The sequence below is a fragment of the Pangasianodon hypophthalmus genome, chromosome 3 (assembly GCF_027358585.1).
Source record: "Pangasianodon hypophthalmus isolate fPanHyp1 chromosome 3, fPanHyp1.pri, whole genome shotgun sequence".
Classification (NCBI taxonomy): Eukaryota; Metazoa; Chordata; class Actinopteri; order Siluriformes; family Pangasiidae; genus Pangasianodon; species Pangasianodon hypophthalmus.
The window spans coordinates 3,713,324-3,731,987 of record NC_069712.1 but is presented as its reverse complement, the minus strand read 5'-3'; the positions used below and the strand labels follow the sequence as shown (position 1 = coordinate 3,731,987).

At 40.1% G+C, this 18,664-nt stretch overlaps 1 protein-coding gene across 1 annotated transcript in view; it reads left to right on the top strand.

The window, feature by feature from the left end:
- The window catches only part of wdr17 (WD repeat domain 17), a 77,363-nt gene that overhangs the window by 8,234 nt on the left and 50,465 nt on the right, over window positions 1-18,664 (top strand). Inside the window, exons 2-8 of the mRNA XM_034302841.2 lie at window positions 9,892-10,020; window positions 11,372-11,555; window positions 12,238-12,468; window positions 13,020-13,271; window positions 14,035-14,157; window positions 15,246-15,433; window positions 15,537-15,705. Coding sequence (XP_034158732.1) covers window positions 9,898-10,020; window positions 11,372-11,555; window positions 12,238-12,468; window positions 13,020-13,271; window positions 14,035-14,157; window positions 15,246-15,433; window positions 15,537-15,705 — 1,270 coding nt within the window. The 5' untranslated portion in view covers window positions 9,892-9,897. The remainder of the gene's footprint in view (window positions 1-9,891; window positions 10,021-11,371; window positions 11,556-12,237; window positions 12,469-13,019; window positions 13,272-14,034; window positions 14,158-15,245; window positions 15,434-15,536; window positions 15,706-18,664) is intronic.

Genomic DNA, 18,664 nt, shown 5'->3' with positions numbered 1-18,664 from the left:
AACTACATCATATTTATGTAAAATAATCGTGTATCAATGCTATCTGCTGATTTTTTAACTATATGATATAATGCTAGATTCAGAAACTATATGAAAAGAATGACTCAGACTTCTACTGATTCATTCATCGCAGTGATTCATTTATAAAGACTGAATCGTTCTCAAACAGCACATATCTAGTTCACGAGAAAGGAAGATACAGATGTCTTCCAAACGTGTAGCAGATCAGATCTGAGCAAAGCATCGGATTTGATGAATTCAGCTTTTACACAGAACAAAACCTTTGTCCTGGACTCGATGAGAGGATATTCAAATGAGTGTGATAATCATGTTAAAATCACTTTTAAATCTCTTTTCACTATTTCACAGCTATTTTGTGAGAGATGTGTTGAGTGGGTCATTTTCATCGCACTCAAACGACAGTTAAAAATCACTCCACATTGCAAATTCACAGACCTAAAAAAAAAAAAAAAAAAAAAAAAGCTAAAAGCCTCTTGTGTGTGATGTAGCGAGATGATTTCGATTATAACTGACCTGATGTGTGAGTGAGCAGGATTTATTTATTTTCCGTTATGATGTTCGACTGGGTGAATGCCGTCTGGACAAGTCTAGTGTTCGAGATCTTTCGAGACGTTGATCTTGCGTTCAACTTGCAGAGTGAAATCACAGGTTTATATTAATGCGCTTATTCTAATATGTTATCGTTTCTATAGCAACAACACATTCACAGGGATTTGAAATGTCACCATATCAACAATATACTCTATATACAGTTTTTTTGTTATATTATGTTTAGTATAACAAAAAAAAACTGTATATAGAGTATATTGTTGATATGGTGACATTTTCTGCGAGGAGATGTTTATTTAGCATAGTGTCCAGTTTATTTAGCGGAAGGAGTCTCCAGTGTCAGCGCTTTGTAACAGTCTGAGGTAAAAAGCTGTGACTTTAAATTTTCTGACATCTTCAGAACAGAGGAGTTTACGCTTTGAGTTTATGCTGGTGACAGAACGGCTGTTTATAGCTGCTATAACTGTTCAACAGCATTAAATGTAATAACAAACAGATAAAAAGTATGGTGTGCAGTTCATTAATAAATTAAATTGTAATCATTAGAAGTTGTATAAGAGCACGGCTCATTGTGTGTTATTTCCTACCTAATAGCTAGAGCCAGTCTGAACTGTCTGGCGTTTGGTAAAAAAGGGTTCTTCAATAGTTCTTTGGATAATTAAGGGTTCGGAGAAGGTTGTATTTGGACCTAAATCTGATAGAGAAAAACTTTCTAGATAGAACCTTTAAGGAAGACTCCATAGGGACAAACGAAGAGCCCTCAAGAGTACGAAAGTTTCTAAATGTGAAGATGGTTCTGTGTCATTATATAATGATGTGCAAAAATGATATAATCACGTGTGTGTGTGTGTGTGTGTGTATGTGTGTGCAGTGATGATTACGCATCAAGAAAGGTGTTAAAACATCTTATACCACAGCAGGGTTATCTTATATAACAGGGTTGAATTCTCAAATCTGATTGGTCAGAAGGTGTGCATTATTTTCGTCTAACTGCACGGCTCAGTACGTATCGCTCATGTAGTTCCAGCTGTCACATGAGCGATAGGTTAATATTAATACACAAGCTCTAATGTTTCTAGAGTAACAGCTCATACATAGGGACTTGGTGGATTTTAAAAAAATGTGTTGTTTAACAAAGTAAAAGTATAATCATTGATGTGGTGGCATTTCTTGTTAGGAGAGATTTACTTAGCCTTTATGGAAGGAGTCTCCAGTGTCAGCACTTTGTAACAATCATGGTGCTTTGCAGCATGATTTCCTAGTGCAGGAACGTCTTCAGGACAGAGGAGTTTACGCTTTCTGGTTTCTCAGAAAAAGGACAAGCTGCGTTTTTTTGAATGAGTGAGAGAGAGAGAGAGAGAGAGAGAGAGGCTGATGAGGGAATGCCTCTTTATCGCAGCTATAACGTAAGTGAGAACAGGAACTAACTTGTCTCGTGGATGTTCCACAACATTAAACCTTAACTATAAACCATTAAAATTTTGTTCATTAATAAATTAAACATTGTAATTGTTGTCAAATCGCTGTTGTATAAGTGGAATAAAACACTCTGCACAGACTGTGTGGTTATACAGTTATTTTCTCATAACTGGACGGTTTATTGTGCGTTATTCCCTACACAGAGCCACAAACGTGACAAAAATAACAATTACAGCCCCGTGCTATTAGTCCTGCGTCTCTTCCACTGAGTCTCCCAACATTTCCTTTTCCTCGTGCACAAGTGCTTTTGAGAACTTATTTAAGAATAAATCTTTATATAAAAAGATAAACTCAGTGTTTTGATTGTTAACAGTCCACATCTCAGTAATGTGATGCGTCCACGTTGGTGGAAAGCTGCCCTTAAACCAGTACATCTGTTTGAGTGAACTGGTCATGTGGGAGTTTGTCCTGGTTTTCTCTGTTATTTATTTATTTATTTATTGGCCTTGAATGTGTGCATTTTTACTTTCCAACTAATTTGTCTATTTTTTATGCACATGCATGAGCATTTTAGTGCATTTCTGAATAATTTAAAACTCTTTTGACCCTTTTTTCTCTCCATAGAAAGAGAACGTTACGCTTCATGGTCTCTTCTTTCTACTCCAGCGTGCTGCTCTTTTGTCTCGCCCCTGAACGAGCTGCCAGGTGGAGTGTGTGTGTGTGTGTGTGTGTGTGTGTGTGTGTATGAGAGAGAGAGATCAGGTGCATGTGGTATTGTTGTTGTTCAGGGAGCTGTCCAGCGTGTCTCTGGCCTTGGTGCTGATCTTTCAGAGCTGTTCCAGGTGCAAAGCCTGACAGTACAAGTGTTATGTAAAGAATAAAACACTTTGTGTCATGCTGTTGTAGGAAAACAATCAATTCATGGGTGCTGTGATGAAGCAGATGTACTGTTACCATGTACTTTTTTTCCTCTTATACCACAGCAATTTTCCAACGAATATTATTTTAATTCTTTATTAAAGAACAAGACATCATTTTTTTATCCATTTATAGTTACATTTCATGTTGTGGAACATCTGTGAAACAAGTTAAAGCTGTTATAAAGAGCCGAGACTGGAGACTCCTTCCATGAATCTTAAATAAACGTCTCCTCACAGAAAACTTCACAATCATCATTACACACGTCTCTGTGTTAAATAACAACACATTATTGTTGCACTTAAATCATGACGTTCCATACGAGTCCCTGTGAATGAGCTGTTGCCATAGAAACGATAACGTATTAGAAGGAGCTCGTCTCCACACTTCAGGTCTGAGTATTCAGGAGGCTGAATGCGATTTTTCTTCTAGCTCAAATGTGAAAGCTGTTCTGCTTTTAATAACAATGTTGCAATAAGAGTGAATTCATTAGAACTAGGGAAGTTTTTTGATGATGATTGACAGCCCTGTACTTATAATGTGACATATTATTCAGTGTTTGTCTCCTTTAAACTGACACATCACTCAGACGACAAAACGCACGTATTCTAATCACGTAAATAACTCATTAACGCTTGACGTACTGTAAGTATTTAAATGAGAGTTTTAACACAAAGAGTGCCAATAGGTCCATTGTAGGGGTGTTTAAAAAGTATCTTTCTGGCATGAGACACTTTATAATGTCCGCTATTAAGTAAACACACGAACATAGTTTAGTGTTTTTTTTCTGCTGAATGTTTAAGACCTCTGCCTTTTCCTTGGGGAAATGAAAGCCCCCCACTTTCCACTCTGAACCCCCCTGGAATTCACAGCTCCATTTTATAAAATCTAAATCCTTTATTACTTTATTTATTTATTAAAAAAAATGTAAATATGAAGAAATGAGAACCAAGAATTCTGTAGAGGCTGAAATGAATGATGAATGCTTTTATACACTGATGTACCTGTGACTCAGTGTGGACTGGGGACTAGGGCTGCCTGTAGATCTGCGTGTGTGTGTGTGTGTGTGTGTGTGTGTGTGTGTGTGTGTGTGAGTAATAAGTATGTTAGTACTTATTTACCTACACCATGTGTACATGCCTTGGATGTACCATGCTGTGACCTACTTGTGTGTGTGTGTGTGTGTGTATAAGTAAGTGTAGTAGAGTGTAGTAAACTGTAGGTTGTGTGTGTGTGTGTGTGTGTGTGTGTGTGAGAGAGAGAGAGAGAGAGAGAGCAGAGGCTGCTATCTTAAGGACCCTCTCTCCAACACACACACCCACACACCCACCCACCCACACACACACACACACACGCACACACACACACACACACTATGCTTTCGCCACTTCAGCTCAGACGCCTCTCTGAGTTTCAATCTTCATCGCCTAGGAAACGCTGCCACAAGTGGCCTCAATGTCTCCCTATTTTTTCTCATCTTTCACTCTCCTTCTTTTTCTATTTTCTTGTCTGCTTTTCTCTCTCTCTCCGTCTCATTCTTTCTGTCTCTCTCGCGTTCTCACCATATGTCTATCTTTCTTCCATTCGCTCTCATTTTCTCCATCTCTCTCTCTCTCTCTCTCTCTCTCTCTCTCTCTCTCTCTGGCCTACAGTGCCATTATATTATGTTCCACTATGTAGTGAGAAGGTAAACTTTACTTTAAATGTAAAATTATTGAAATAAATAAGTAAATAAATTATAAAATGTCTCCGGTATGATTAAACGCTTCGATCCGGACGTCTGTAAAGGAATATGACTGAAGTTTATACTTTGCCGTGACCCCAGATGTTTGCTCACATGGTGATATGATCACATTAATGTATCATGTATCATGAATTGGCACAGACAGATATAAGGTAAAGCTGCATGATTGATCACATTCTTTACTTTCATTTTACATCTACAGACACAACGGAGGTGATGGAATCCAACTAGTTTGTTTTGTTAAATTTCAATCCAATTTTTTTAAATTTATATAGCACTTTTAACAATGGACATTGTCACAGAGCAGCTTTACGTAAATCTGGATATAAAATTTAAATTAAAATTGTAAATTTATTCCTAATGATGAACCCAGAGGTGAAGGTGGTGAGGAAAAACTCCCTGAGACGACAAGAGGAAGAAACCTTGAGAGGATCCAGACTCAAAAGGAAATCCATCCTCTCCTGGGTGATAAAGGATAGTGCGATTAGAAATCATTTCTCTTCTATAACTGTATTCTACAGAGTCAAATAGGGTTAAACATGTTAACAAGAACTAGAGTTTTAACATAAAGTCTATCGGATCAATCTGAAGTTATTAATTGTTCAATGATGGAGATTTGAGTGTAAGCTGTAAGCTTAGCAATTGCAGTCTTTATGCTATCCAAGGAAGAGCATCCACAGCCGTCATTATGGACAGAGAGGTGAAAGAGAGCAGTAACACAGATTGTTAGGAATGCTCTTGTCCTGTAATGATTTAAGAAGGTGTACATTGTGTGAGAGTGCAAACAGGGACTCCAGCAAGATTAGCCATGACAGCAGAACTGAAAGAGAGAGCCAGAAGCTAACACTGGGACATAAAGCAGCCATCCACTCCACCATCGACAAACCTGAGTGAACGCGTGAGAGTGGGGGGGCGACAGCATCCAAACATCCCAGTTCACCACAACACTTATGCCCATGAAAGATGAAAGAGAAAAGCTATTATCAAAAGGCTTGACTAAACAAATGTGTTTCCAGCCTAGACGTAAAGACTGAGACGGTCTGATCCCCGAAGTCTAACTGAGTCTTAGTATCTCTAATAGACATACCAACACAAAAACACAAAAACTACACCACAATATGGTGTAGTTGGTAGTGTATCTCAGAATTATATTTTCTGGAACTGTAGCTAGGAGTTCCTCTTGATCAAGCTCAGCTGATCTCAATCTTCAGTTCTGATCTGCTGTTTGTTAGATGAGCGCTGGAAAAAGCTATCGACTCAAACGTTTACTCACTGGTCTGTTTTAACTCACTGATCTTTTTTCACTATGCAAGTTTAAAATAAAAAAAAAAATACATATCATGATAGACCTTCGTGGTCTAGTTTTCATTCAGTGTGCAGACAGCCTTTGCCTTGGATTCATACCTGCTGTGCTACAATCTTTTCTAGGATCTTGGAGATAAAGGGGAGGTTTGCTATTGGCTTTTAGCTGGACAGCTGACAAGGTTTGAGGTCAGGTTTTTTAAATCAGGGGTTTGATAACTGCTAGTTTAAAGGATTTATGTACATAGTGAGTGCTCACAGAAGACCTGATTGTTTTTAATAGAGGTTTGTGTGTAAGTTATGTGTAGGTAAGGATCTAGTACACAAGTTGATGATTTTGATGGGGAAATTAGTGAGATTAATTCAGTCTCTCGAAGAGGACTAAAGCATTCGAATCGCTGATCTGATGTGGTTATATTATCATCTACATGGTTAGTTATCTGCACGCTTAACCCCGTTGCCCTCTCAGGTCTCTCCGTGTCCTGAAGTGCTGTTGAGGTCATGCGTGTATAGGAGCAGTGATTGTGCTTGTTATGTACTTATGATGCTAATCGTGACCTTTAGCCCACTGCTTTCCAGCCAGCGCTACACAGCGTTCCTCACACTCGCCTGCACTGTTTATGAGCGTGATTATGCTCTAACAGGACAGAAGGAGGAGTGAGAAAGAGGACATCTGTGACTCTGTGTGTGTGTGTGTGTGTGTGTGTGTGTGTGTGCGAGAGAGAAAGAGACAGAGAGACAAAAAGAGAGAGACATACAGAGAGATAAACAGAGCAATGTGATAGATGAATTATGGGAGCAAAAGGTGTTAATAAACCTGAATAAGGAAGCGTAGTACAGAGACACAGCGAGAGATGGAGATGGAGAAAAAGACAGAACGAGAGATAGACAAACAGAGATAGAGATACAGGCAGACAGCAATACACAGAGAGAGAGAGAGAGAGACAGACAGAGACAGATAGAGAAAGAGACAGACAGATAGAGAGAGAGAGATAGACAGAGAGAGACAGAGTAATGTGGGAAATGAATCATGGGAGCAAAGAGTGATAATAAACCTGAATAAAGTTAATAATAAGAGTTGGGGGGACACCGTGTGTGTGTGTCTGTGTGTGTGTGTGTGTGTGTGTGTGCAGATTTTAGATCTGATTTATTCTCTGTTTATAGCAGTATATAAGGAGAACATGCGCAGACATTGATGAGTGCTAATATTTTTGCACTTGTGAACATGTGCACTAGGGGGCAGTGTCACAGGTATGAAACATAAAGAATGAAGAGAAGAAGGGTGTGTTGAGTTAGTTCATTTTTTCGAAAAGAGAATAAAATATATATATATGCAAATATATGTAAATGAGACGAACAAATCAGTGCGTTAGTATGAACATGTGATTTGCAGTCGCACTACTCTGACAAGCTGCTGTTATCGAAAATTAATCAACATCGTCTGACCAAACAGAATTCAACAGAGACGTGGTATACTGTTATTTAATAGTGTGTGTTTATTATTCAGGGGATTTAGAGGTTGCTTAAGATACAGAAACATGGAGATGATGAGATGTGTGTGTATGTTTGTGTGCATGTGTGTGTGTGTGTATGACATATAGAGATGTACGGTATAGACTGTGGAATGCGTGTGCATGTTAACATGCCAGAGAGTGAGAGGTGTGTTCACATAGTGTACAGTTGAGGTTGTGTGTGTGTGGGTGTGTGGGTGTGTATATACACAGTGTGTGTATATATATATATATATAAAATGGAGACTAGGTTTAGGGATTGAAAGAAGGAGTTAAAGACACCTCATGTTAAATGTTAATGAAGGTGGTCCGCTGTTGCTTGGCTACCGACAGGGACCATATCATCACGTCCCAACTAGACGAGTGTCCCTCTCTCTCTCTCTCTCTCTCCCTCTCTCTCTCTCTCTCCCTCTCTCTCCCTCTCTCTCTCTCTCTCTCTCTCTCTTATAAAACACTTATAAAACTAGCCTTCACACACACCTTTTCTCTTGTTTTTGCATATTGTCTTCAGTAAATTGTCATCAGGTTCAGGTTGTTGTTGTTGATGTGTGTGTGTGTGTGTGCGTGTGTGTGTATAAGTGTGATAACGGTGACATGGAGACACTCAGCTGGTTTTGCAGGAGAGGAGACGGCATGAAGGTAGGAGGTTATGCAGCTGCTGATAAAGACAGACAGAGAGAGAGAGAGAGAAAGAGAGAGGGAGAGAGAGACAGACATACAGAGAGAGAGGGAGAGAGATGTGTGTGTACTCTTTCGTTCATTTCGTTCATACATATCAACATCCGGCGAGATGTACCCAGGAAGGCTATGCTAACATCATGCTGGGATGTTTACATAGACGTAGCATATGCGTGTGTGTGTGTGTGTGTGTGTGTGTGTGTGTGTGTGTCTGTATCTGAGCGTCATCACTGAATGAGGAGTGAATAAACAGTGCAGCGATTCTCATTCATTCCAATTCAGTCACATCCACACGACTGTTAGCTTCGACTGAAATTTAAACGATCCATTAACACACACACACACACACACACACACACACACATACACACATTGGGCTCCATTTCAGTGTCAATTTTTAAGCCTTTTTTTACACCTAGTTTTTACACCTAATTTTGTGTTCAGAAATAAACACACATATGTTGATGTGGGCGGAGCAGCACAACAGGGGCGGTGACATAAAAATCCACAATGCAGTGATGATTTCAACTGGCACTGATCATAAATTGCACTTCTTGAAACTTTCACACTCGTAAGTGAAAAAATTCCCTCCTGTCACTTGTAGTTTGTCTCTTGTGGGCACTACTGTTGACGCTTATGGGCGTGGCCTGTCTAGATTTTTTAGTTGTGATGAGAAGTGGTAGTAGCTATATATAGCTAACAATTAAACGCAAATTACATAGTAAACTAATCAGTGTGAAAATTGGTTGATAGATTTACATATCATATGCTCAGCTCTGTACTAGCCTTGTTGGCAGATTAGCAAAGCAAAACAAGCTAACAGTGTGCTAGCTACGTAAACACAGTGTCACCGTAGGCAACAACGATCCCTGCTACGTCCTTCCAAGCTTTATTAATGAGAGGTTGTATATAACAGGATAAGATGAAACCATAAGATGGTTATAAGTTTTTCTTCAATTTTCACACATCAAACAAATATAAATGAGAAATAAATGCAGGTTAACCCTTTCTCGCAGTACACTGGCGTTCCCTTCCCCGGGAATGGAAATGGAAATCAACTTCTCAGACATTTTCAATCAGTATAAACAAATGAATTATTTTATTGCTGCAAGTCTGTTATAAGATTAGTCAGGACACTGTTGGGTTTCTGTATGTAGAGTATCTGACTCTGTGTTATATCTGTATATCTGTGATACTGAAACACAGTATACAACCGCCACTATCAAATTATAACGTTTAAACCTAGTAGGCTAGGGAAAAAAGAAATACTTATGAAAAACTGCAAATTCTTAAAGCTCTGAGTGTCTACTTTCATATGAGCTGTTAACCACTTCTGAAGAAACGTCAGATCACACACGCTATAGGATTGTAGGATTGGTCCAAGATTTGAGCAGATTGTTTGGATTTGTCACTTTACTACATCACACCTACTTAGATATGATGTACGTGTTCTTTCACTAAAATATTGAAATGAAAGCAAGAGAAGAGAAATCTAACATCGAGGTAACAAGAAGCGCTGATCTGATTGGATATTAGAGCAACACATCTAACCACACCCCTAAATATTCAACCTAACTCCGCCCCTTTATACAACTACACTCTTCTTTACCAGATTACTACGTTGAGCATTCCTGCCATAACTACACATGCCCTGTGTTTTTTTTTTTTCTCATTTGCTTTATGATGACATAAAGTTTCTGGTTGTGTTGTAGAACATTTCAGGTGACTCTGTCGGTTGTTTGTGGACAGGTAAAGATGTCTCAGGTAAAGCAGGTGGGACTGCTAGCTGCTGGATGTCAGCCCTGGAATAAAGATGTGTGTGCAGCGAGTGGAGACAGGTTTGCTTACTGCGCTACGCTCGCTATATACGTCTACCAGGTAAACACTGTGAACGGAAACCTGATTGTTGAGTGTTCAGATCGTCCTTAAGATCTAACAAAGACTGAAATCAATGCTTTAAAAAAAATCTGCTAATTCTGGCCAGTAGTTTTATATTAGCCAGTCAAGACAGACATTACCATATGGCAGTTTTTCTTAGGAGAAAAAAAAAACAAAATAATGTCACAAAAATGACTAATTTTAGCAAACAAGTTATGAGTGTGATAGTGTAGTTTTGCAAACCACAAAAGAATTACAGTTAGCATACATATTCATGGTGCATTCGACTAAACTCAGACGTGAACTCACAATTAGGTATATAATTTTCAAGCTTAGAAAAAAGAGCTAAATAACGCAGACTCTTCCATGAAAATAGAGCTAGCTAACATTAGTGATCATGAGTTTATTATATATTTACTTTTAAAACAGTAAACTGTATGGTCAGTGTTATAGATGTGGCCATATATGTGTGTATATATATATATATATATATATATATATATATATATATATATATATATATATATATATATATATATATATATATATATATATATATATATATATATATATATATATATATAAGTGATCTAAAGTAAATACTGCTATAAACTATAAATTTAAAGTAGTGAAGGGATATTTTATCTACTGTTGACGGAGCGAGCAGCCATGTTTACATGACCTTTTCATTAGGAATTCCAAGTTGAGGGGGTGTTTTCTTTTGTTTTTCCCAGTTAGAGTTCAGGAAATCTGAACACAGCATGAGATCAGGGGAGACAGGTCCAAATCTTATCTCTCAGTACACATGACCACAGCAGCGTCCTCTCACCACACTGTTCACTATGAGTGGCCGAGCGCATAGAGCGCAGTGGATCTGAGGTCATGTCTTAATTAAGATTAATTGCCTAATAAGGAAAGGGAAAAGAGTCCAGTCTTGTCCTGTTGACTGAATAAAAAAATAACTGAATGATTGAAAAGAATAAATACTAAATGAAAAATAAGTACTGACTTTGTTGCGCTGTGCATAATTTTGTTGAAGATTTGATAAAATGATATATTAGTCCAGGAAAAATATGTTATTCAAAGAGAAAAGGAAAATGAATGTGCCAGGAAAGTGCACAAACGTTTCAGATTAATTAACTGCATCATGTCTGCTATCCTTATTTCTACAGTTTAATATAAAAAAAAATGTACAGGATGTCTCTTAATCAAACACTCCAGTAGCAACAGTGCTTCAGAGACTGATATTTTCTCTCAAAGGGTTAATTTCAGACTCGAGTTCATCTGATTTAACGTATTTCCTTCATTTCATGGCTGCAATTTCCTTTCTGATGTCTTGCTGGCTTTTCAGCTGGACCACCGATACAACGAGTTCAAGCTGCGTGCCATCATGTCCGAGCACAAGAAGACCATCACGGCCATCTCGTGGTGTCCACACAACCCCGAGGTGTTCGCCAGCGCCAGCGCAGATAACCTGCTGATCATCTGGAACGTGGCCGAGCAGAAGGCCATCGCTCGCCTCGACAACACTAAAGGCAACACACCCACATTTATAAACTCACACTGCACACTCTTCCACTCACACGTTAAACCTCTTAGACTTGTACTGATGTATACATGCTCTTAAAGCACATATTACAGATGTAGATAGCAGATAACGTCATTCTGTACATAATGACCAGATCTCTACGGCCAAAACATGAACATATTCCCGAAAGAAAGACAGACTGCTGACACACTTTCTTGCAACAAAACCCAATTTCATGTGCAAGTTTGCATGTATTGTTTTGTTTAATTGCTTTAAATGTCAATAATTTCGCTGACGTTAGCACACGTAACTCAAACTTATCTAGCTAGCTAAGGTGTGTAGTGAATTTTAGATTAGCATGCTAGATCAGACTGTTTATTTGGCACTTTGACTCCATTGTATTGGAGAAAAAAGACTAAATTTACAAACGTATAAGAAACTACAAGTTATAGAGTATTACAGATTTAGATGTTAAGAATATTTTTATTTAAAAAAACAGAAAATTGCATCATATTACGAAAATGATCTGAATTCACTTCACTGCATTGCGTCATGGTGTTCTTTACATCCAGTATGTTGTGATTTCTTCATTAAATTGTTACTTTTGTATACAGTATGCTACCTCCATGTTGTGTAGTGTAAATAAGTGTGTAAGTGTTATTATAACCATCGTGTCCTGCTGCATGCAGGTATTCCTGCCTCAATAAGCTGGTGCTGGAACACAGGTGATAGCGTAGCGTTCGTCTCGCACCGCGGCCCTCTGTACGTGTGGGCCGTTTCCGGGCCGGACTCGGGCGTCACTGTACACAAAGAGGCTCACAGCTTCCTGTCGGATATCTGCCTGTTCCGCTGGCATCCCATAAAGAAGGGCAAAGTGGTGTTCGGTCACACAGACGGGAGTCTGTCCATCTTTCAGCCAGGTATCGTAATACTCACTTCATTCTGTAAGCAGGGCTCTGTTAGCATGTTCTACTTTTATAGTAAATATTAATTTATATATAATTTTATTTTAAAGTAAATTATTTAAAATCTTGTCTTAAAGCCTGCCTATACGTGACATTTGGTCACAATCATTAGGTGATAATCACACTAGTTAGATGCATTAGTTGCGATTTTTTAGCTGTTTTATTTAATTTTATTGTTTTATTTTTATTTATAAAAAATATATTTATTTTTTATTTATTTCTATATATCTCATTTATTTCCTGTACCATTTTATTGCGACATTTTACTCCGAATGAGTTTTTGTTTTGAATGTGCTTTATAAATTAATCGTACTTAGTTATTTATATATATTTTTTTAGAAATGTATTTTATATAGTAATAAGAAACATAATATTCTGTACTGGTTTAAACAAGATTCTACATGTTTCTATATTCACAAACGTCAGGGAATTAGTACTTTAACCCCAGTCCCAGAGTCAGAATCTCTGGACAAAATACTGGCTAATGATGTAAATGTCCCGTTCAGGCTCAAAGAATCAGAAGCATGTGCTGCGTCCGGAGTCTCTGGAGGGAACGGATGAGGAGGATCCAGTCACTGCGCTGGAGTGGGACCCTCTGAGTACAGACTACCTGCTGGTGGCTAACATGCACAACGGCATCAGGCTGCTCGACTCTGACTCGCTGGCGTGTGTGACGGCGTTCAGTTTACCGAGCGCGGCCGCGTCCGTACAGTGCCTGGCGTGGGTGCCTACTGCCCCGGGCATGTTCATTACAGGGGGTGAGACAGAAGCACAGCTGTATACACACACACACACACGCACACACACACACACAAGACATTAGTGATTTCTCAGCACATGCGTAAAGACACATCATTGCAAACACTCGCTACACAGGTGCTAATATTTAACACAATCTTAATGGTTTATGTGTGTTTGCTTCTAAGAAACTCACACCTTGCACATCTGTTCTTCTTATTTATTACATTTTTGCCCAAATATATATATTTATTTTGTTGACTTTTTATGCGGTACATCCGTCATGCAAATCCCTGGGTAAGTAACGATAACGTATTAGAACGAGTGCATTAATATAAACCTGTGATTTGTAGCTGCACTACGGTCAGAGTTGCTGTTATAGAAAATTAATCAACACCTTCTGACCAATCAGAACCTGACTAGCCATCAGTGTTTATAAATTGGTTTAGCTTATAGGCTGCTAAATATCTAATGATAGCTAGCAAGTTACCAGTTGGTAGCTAGCCAAGAGTAATCATGGAACAAATTCTGGTGATTTGAGAACTCCGTCATAATGGTTTATCAAAATAGTAAAAAATAACAAAGGTTAGTTATGAGACAAGCCGTCCATGTAGACTGGGCAATGTTTTTAAAAAAATAAAAAAAAACTTTTAAGAAACTCTTGTTCAGTAAACAGAATAATGACTGGACTGCCTCCTTCATTACTGTGAATGACACTTTGCCAAAATAATCATCAGTTCTGCCAGCCCTGTTTAGTAGTTTTTTATTTTGCTGTGTGTGAAGACTCACAGGTTGGCGTGTTGAGAGTGTGGAACGTATCGAGAACGACGCCGCTGGACAATTTCAAACTGAAGAAGACGGGATTCCACGCTCTCCATGTGTTAAACTCTCCTCCAGCAAAGAAAGGTCTGAATTATCTGCTATTATATGGTAGATTGGAGTGATTCTTGTCCAAGTCCTCAGAGATTAATGCTACGCATCCATGTGGTGGAATACCAATGTAAAGAGTGCGGGCAGTATAACACCATGTGACACTGTGTCTGCAAACGAGGGTTGTGTCTCAAATCACATCCTTATGTACTAATTTAGACCGTTATTTAGTACTAACCGAGTACTAACACTAACTGAGTTTCCTATTAAGGTAAGTGTTTGAATTTTACAAACTTCCCTGAAGCCTTTAAACCTACTGAAAAACCTATTTTTGTGTACCAGTCTTCTGGATTTTCTAGATAAGTAGATACTTTTGAACATAAGGTCAGAGTTTTCGATTTGAGACGCAGCTCATGACAACAACCGCAATGACGGTGGAAAGTTGTAACAGAGCTCACTTGTGTGTTTAACATCATTGCACATGAAATCACTAAACAATTTACAGTTTGACTTGGAAATCAAATGGACAGGGATGTTTTGGCTCTGACGTGCCATCTAGAGGATGTTGTTTTTAATCCTGTACATGTAGATGTACATAAAATGTGCAGGCGAGTATGTAAACAGTGCCATTTCCTCTGCTTCTGCATGTGCACGCATCAAGTATAAACCAGACGTAATAGTAACATGCACGTTTGTTACTGTGTATGTACAGTAGGCATGCAACTCCAGCAGTTAGCATTAGCTTTGCACTAACATGCTGCTAAAAATCCCATTGTAGGAATTAGCAGGAATTAGCATCATTATAGTGGCAGTACTAGACAAATGACCTTTTCATAAAAGTCTATTTATAGACAGTTTATTTACAGATTTGGACTGTATTTAGTGTAAGAAAATAACACTGTTCGGAACGATGGCAACTCTAACTTAACTGTGTAGTCTAGTTAGGTTTTTGTCCTGTTATAGTTGCTATACAAATTGGGTAAAACTGAAGTGTTTATATATAGTGTGGTGATCAGGCTGGTAAAGGAGTTGAAGTAGGAAAGCACAGGATTCCTGAGTGAGTCGTACAGTATCTGAGTAAGAGGATTTTGCATTCTGACTCATCTCTGTCTCTACATCTCAAGTTGCCAGCTCGATTTCCCCATCCAAGAACCACTACACGTCATCTACGAGCGAGGCCGTTCCTCCTCCGACTCTGTCACAGAACCAGGCGTTCTCTCTGCCACCCGGACACGCCGTCTGCTGCTTCATGGACGGAGGAGTCGGCCTCTACGACATGGGGGCGAAGAAGTGGGACTTCCTCCGAGATTTGGTGAGAACGGAAGATAAGAAGTAATGCAAATCAATTCCTGATTTCACAAAGACACTTTAACCTGTCGGTGTTATAGAACTATGTGTACGTGTGTCATTTTTAGGGTCATGTAGAAACCATATTTGACTGTAAGTTTAAGCCAGATGACCCGAACCTGCTCGCGACGGCGTCCTTTGATGGGACAATCAAAGTGTGGGACATTAACACTTTAACGGCAGTGTACACATCTCCCGGCAATGAAGGAGTCATCTACTCCCTCTCCTGGGCTCCTGGTGAGATACATCATCTGTAAAACTATAACTAACCGTTATAATATGTTCATAATCAGGGGATTTGTTTACTCAAATCTTATCATCTTTTTTTAATAGATTTTTATTTTATGATGTCTACATTATCGAGTCAGTACAAAAACAGTTCAGATTCCAAACATTAGTTTTCCAGCACAAAATTAAATGCTGCAGAAAAAAAGACTGCTGGGTTTCGCTGCAGAAATAAGAAGCGAGTCGACAGTCAAAGTCTCCAGAAGAACTGTGGCTGCTTCTGCAAGATGCTCAGTAACACTTACAGCTCATTATAAAACTGCACACACTGCACCTATATAATAATACATAACACTTGTATAGCGCTTTTCAAGATACTCAAAGACACTTTACATGAAGAGACAAACGAGGGCAACAAAAGAATTAAGACAGTTAATGAAAGGTGGTTTTAAAGAGATGGGTTTTCAGGGCTTTTTTAAACAAGGGGAGTGTGGATGAGTCTCTGATGTGTTTGGGCAGGGAGTTCCAAAGGGTGGGGGCAGCAGCGGAGAAGGCCCTGTCCCCCCCAGGTCTTGTGTTTAGTCCTGGTGGGGGGAGACAGGAGGTTGGCGTCAGCTGACCTGAGGGCACGGGTGGGGGTGTGGTGGTGGAGGAGCTCAGAGAGGTAGGTGGGGACCAAGTTATGGAGGGACTTGTACACAATGGTGAGGAGCTTGAATTGGATACGCTGAGGAATGGGGAGCCAGTGGAGATCTTTGAGGACAGGAGTGATGTGTTCACAGGAGGAGGTCCGGGTGAGGAGGTGGGCAGCAGAGTTCTGAATATACTGGAGTCTATTGAGGAGTCTGGAGGATAAGCCATAGAGCAGACTATTGCAGTAGTCGAGACGGGAGGTAACAAATGCATGGATGAGGGTTTCAGCAGACTGAGGAGAAAGAGAAGGGCGGAGGCGAGCAATGTTCCGAAGATGATAGAAGGCGGTTTTGGTGATGTGTTTGATGTGGTGTTCATAGGAGAGAGTCTGGTCAAAAAAGATGCCGAGGTTACGGAGGTGGGAGGAAGAAGGGACTGAAAAGCCGTCAAAGGTGAGGGTGAGGTTATTGTAGGTTTTGGTGAGTGTTTTGGGGCCGATGATGATTATTTCAGTTTTGTCGCAGTTTAGTTGGAGGAAGTTTGACTGAAGCCAGGACTTTATTTCGGAGATGCAGTTTATGAGGGTGGAATGTGTGGCTGGGGTTATAGATTTAGTGGACAGGTAAAGTTGGATGTCATCTGCAAAACAGTGAAATTGAAGGCCGTGGCGGCGGATTATGTGACCGAGGGGGAGGATGTACAGTATGAAGAGAAGGGGGCCAAGAACTGAACCTTGGGGAACTCCTTGAGTAAGTGGGGCAGAGGGGGACTTGCAGTGGTTAATATGGATAAACTGGTTTCTGTCAGTGAGGTAGGAGGTGAACCAGGAGAGGGCGGTGTCGGTGATGTTGAAAGTGGTCTGGAGGCGGGAGAGGAGGATGGAATGATTAATAGTGTCAAAAGCGGCAGTGAGGTCCAGAAGGATGAGGATGTTGAGGTTGCTAGAGTCGGAGGAGAGCAGGAGGTCACTGGTAACTCGGAGGAGGGCTGTCTCAGTGCTGTGGTGGGAGCGGAAACCGGATTGGAAACATTCAAATAGGTTATTGGTGGTGAGGTGGGATTTCAGTTGGGAGGCGACGGTACGTTCGATGAGTTTGGAGAGAAATGGGAGGTTAGAAATGGGTCTGTAGTTGTTGGGAATGTTAGGGTCAAGTCCAGATTTTTTAAGGATAGGAGTAATGGCAGCAAGTTTGAGTGCAGATGGGACGGAGCCAGTGGACAGAGAAGAGTTTATGAGGGAGATGATGAGTGGGGACAAAGCGGGCAGACAAGCTTTGACAAGGGTGGATGGAATGGGATCAAGGGAACAGGTGGAGGTTTTCATGCCTTCCAAGAGATCAGGCAGGTCAGAGGTGGAGATCAAGGAGAAATGGGACAGGGCGGAGCAAGTGGAGGGAGGGTAAGGAGAGGTAGGAGCAAGGGGCGGAGATACTGAGAGGTGGTTGTAGATGTTGATGATTTTGTTTTGAAAAGGAAGGAGGTGCACTTTTCTGCTGTGAATGATTGTGAGCCATTGTCCAGGGGATTGAGGAGTTTGTTAATGGTGGTGAAAAGTGTTTTGGGATTTCCAGAGCCAGACTGAATGAGGTGAGAAAAGTAGGTGGTCCGGGCTTGAGACATGGCTTCCTTATATTGTTGCAGATGGTCTTTGTAGAGTTGGGTGTGAACAATGAGACGGTCTTTTCACTAAGTCTTTCTAGTTGACGTCCTTTAGTTTTCATGAGACTTAATTGGGGAGTGAACCAGGGAGCGGACTGATTGAATGAGACAGTTTTGGTTTTCAGGGGGGCGAGTTGATCCAGGCAGGAGGAGAGGGTGTTATTATAGAGAGTGGTGAGTTCTGCTGTGGACTGGGCATCAGTGAAAGTGGCTGTGGATAAATGTTCAACCAGGAGGGAAGTGAGAGAGGTTTGATATGGAGAAGCCAGAAGTGCAAACAAGATCCAGAATATGTCCACGGTTATGAGTGGGGAAGTTAACATGTTGACTGATATTGAAGCAGTTTAATAATTCCATAAAGTCAGTAGTAGCAGTGGAGGTGGTAGAGTCCAAGTGGAAGTTGAAATCTCCTAGTAGCAGAATGGAGGGGGAAGTGGAGAGAAGTTGGGTGAGGAATGTGGAGAAATCAGACATGAATGAAGAATTAAATTTTGGGGGGCGGTAGATGACAGCAATGGTGAAGGGGGTAGAAGCAGTAACTTTGATGGCCAGGTGTTCAAAAGATGGAGCAGAGGGAATTGAAAAGGGGCTGATGGTAAAGTCCTGCTTAAATACCACTGCAATGCCGCCACCACGGCCTTCAGTGCGGGGTTTGGTAGAGTAACTGTATCCATCAGGT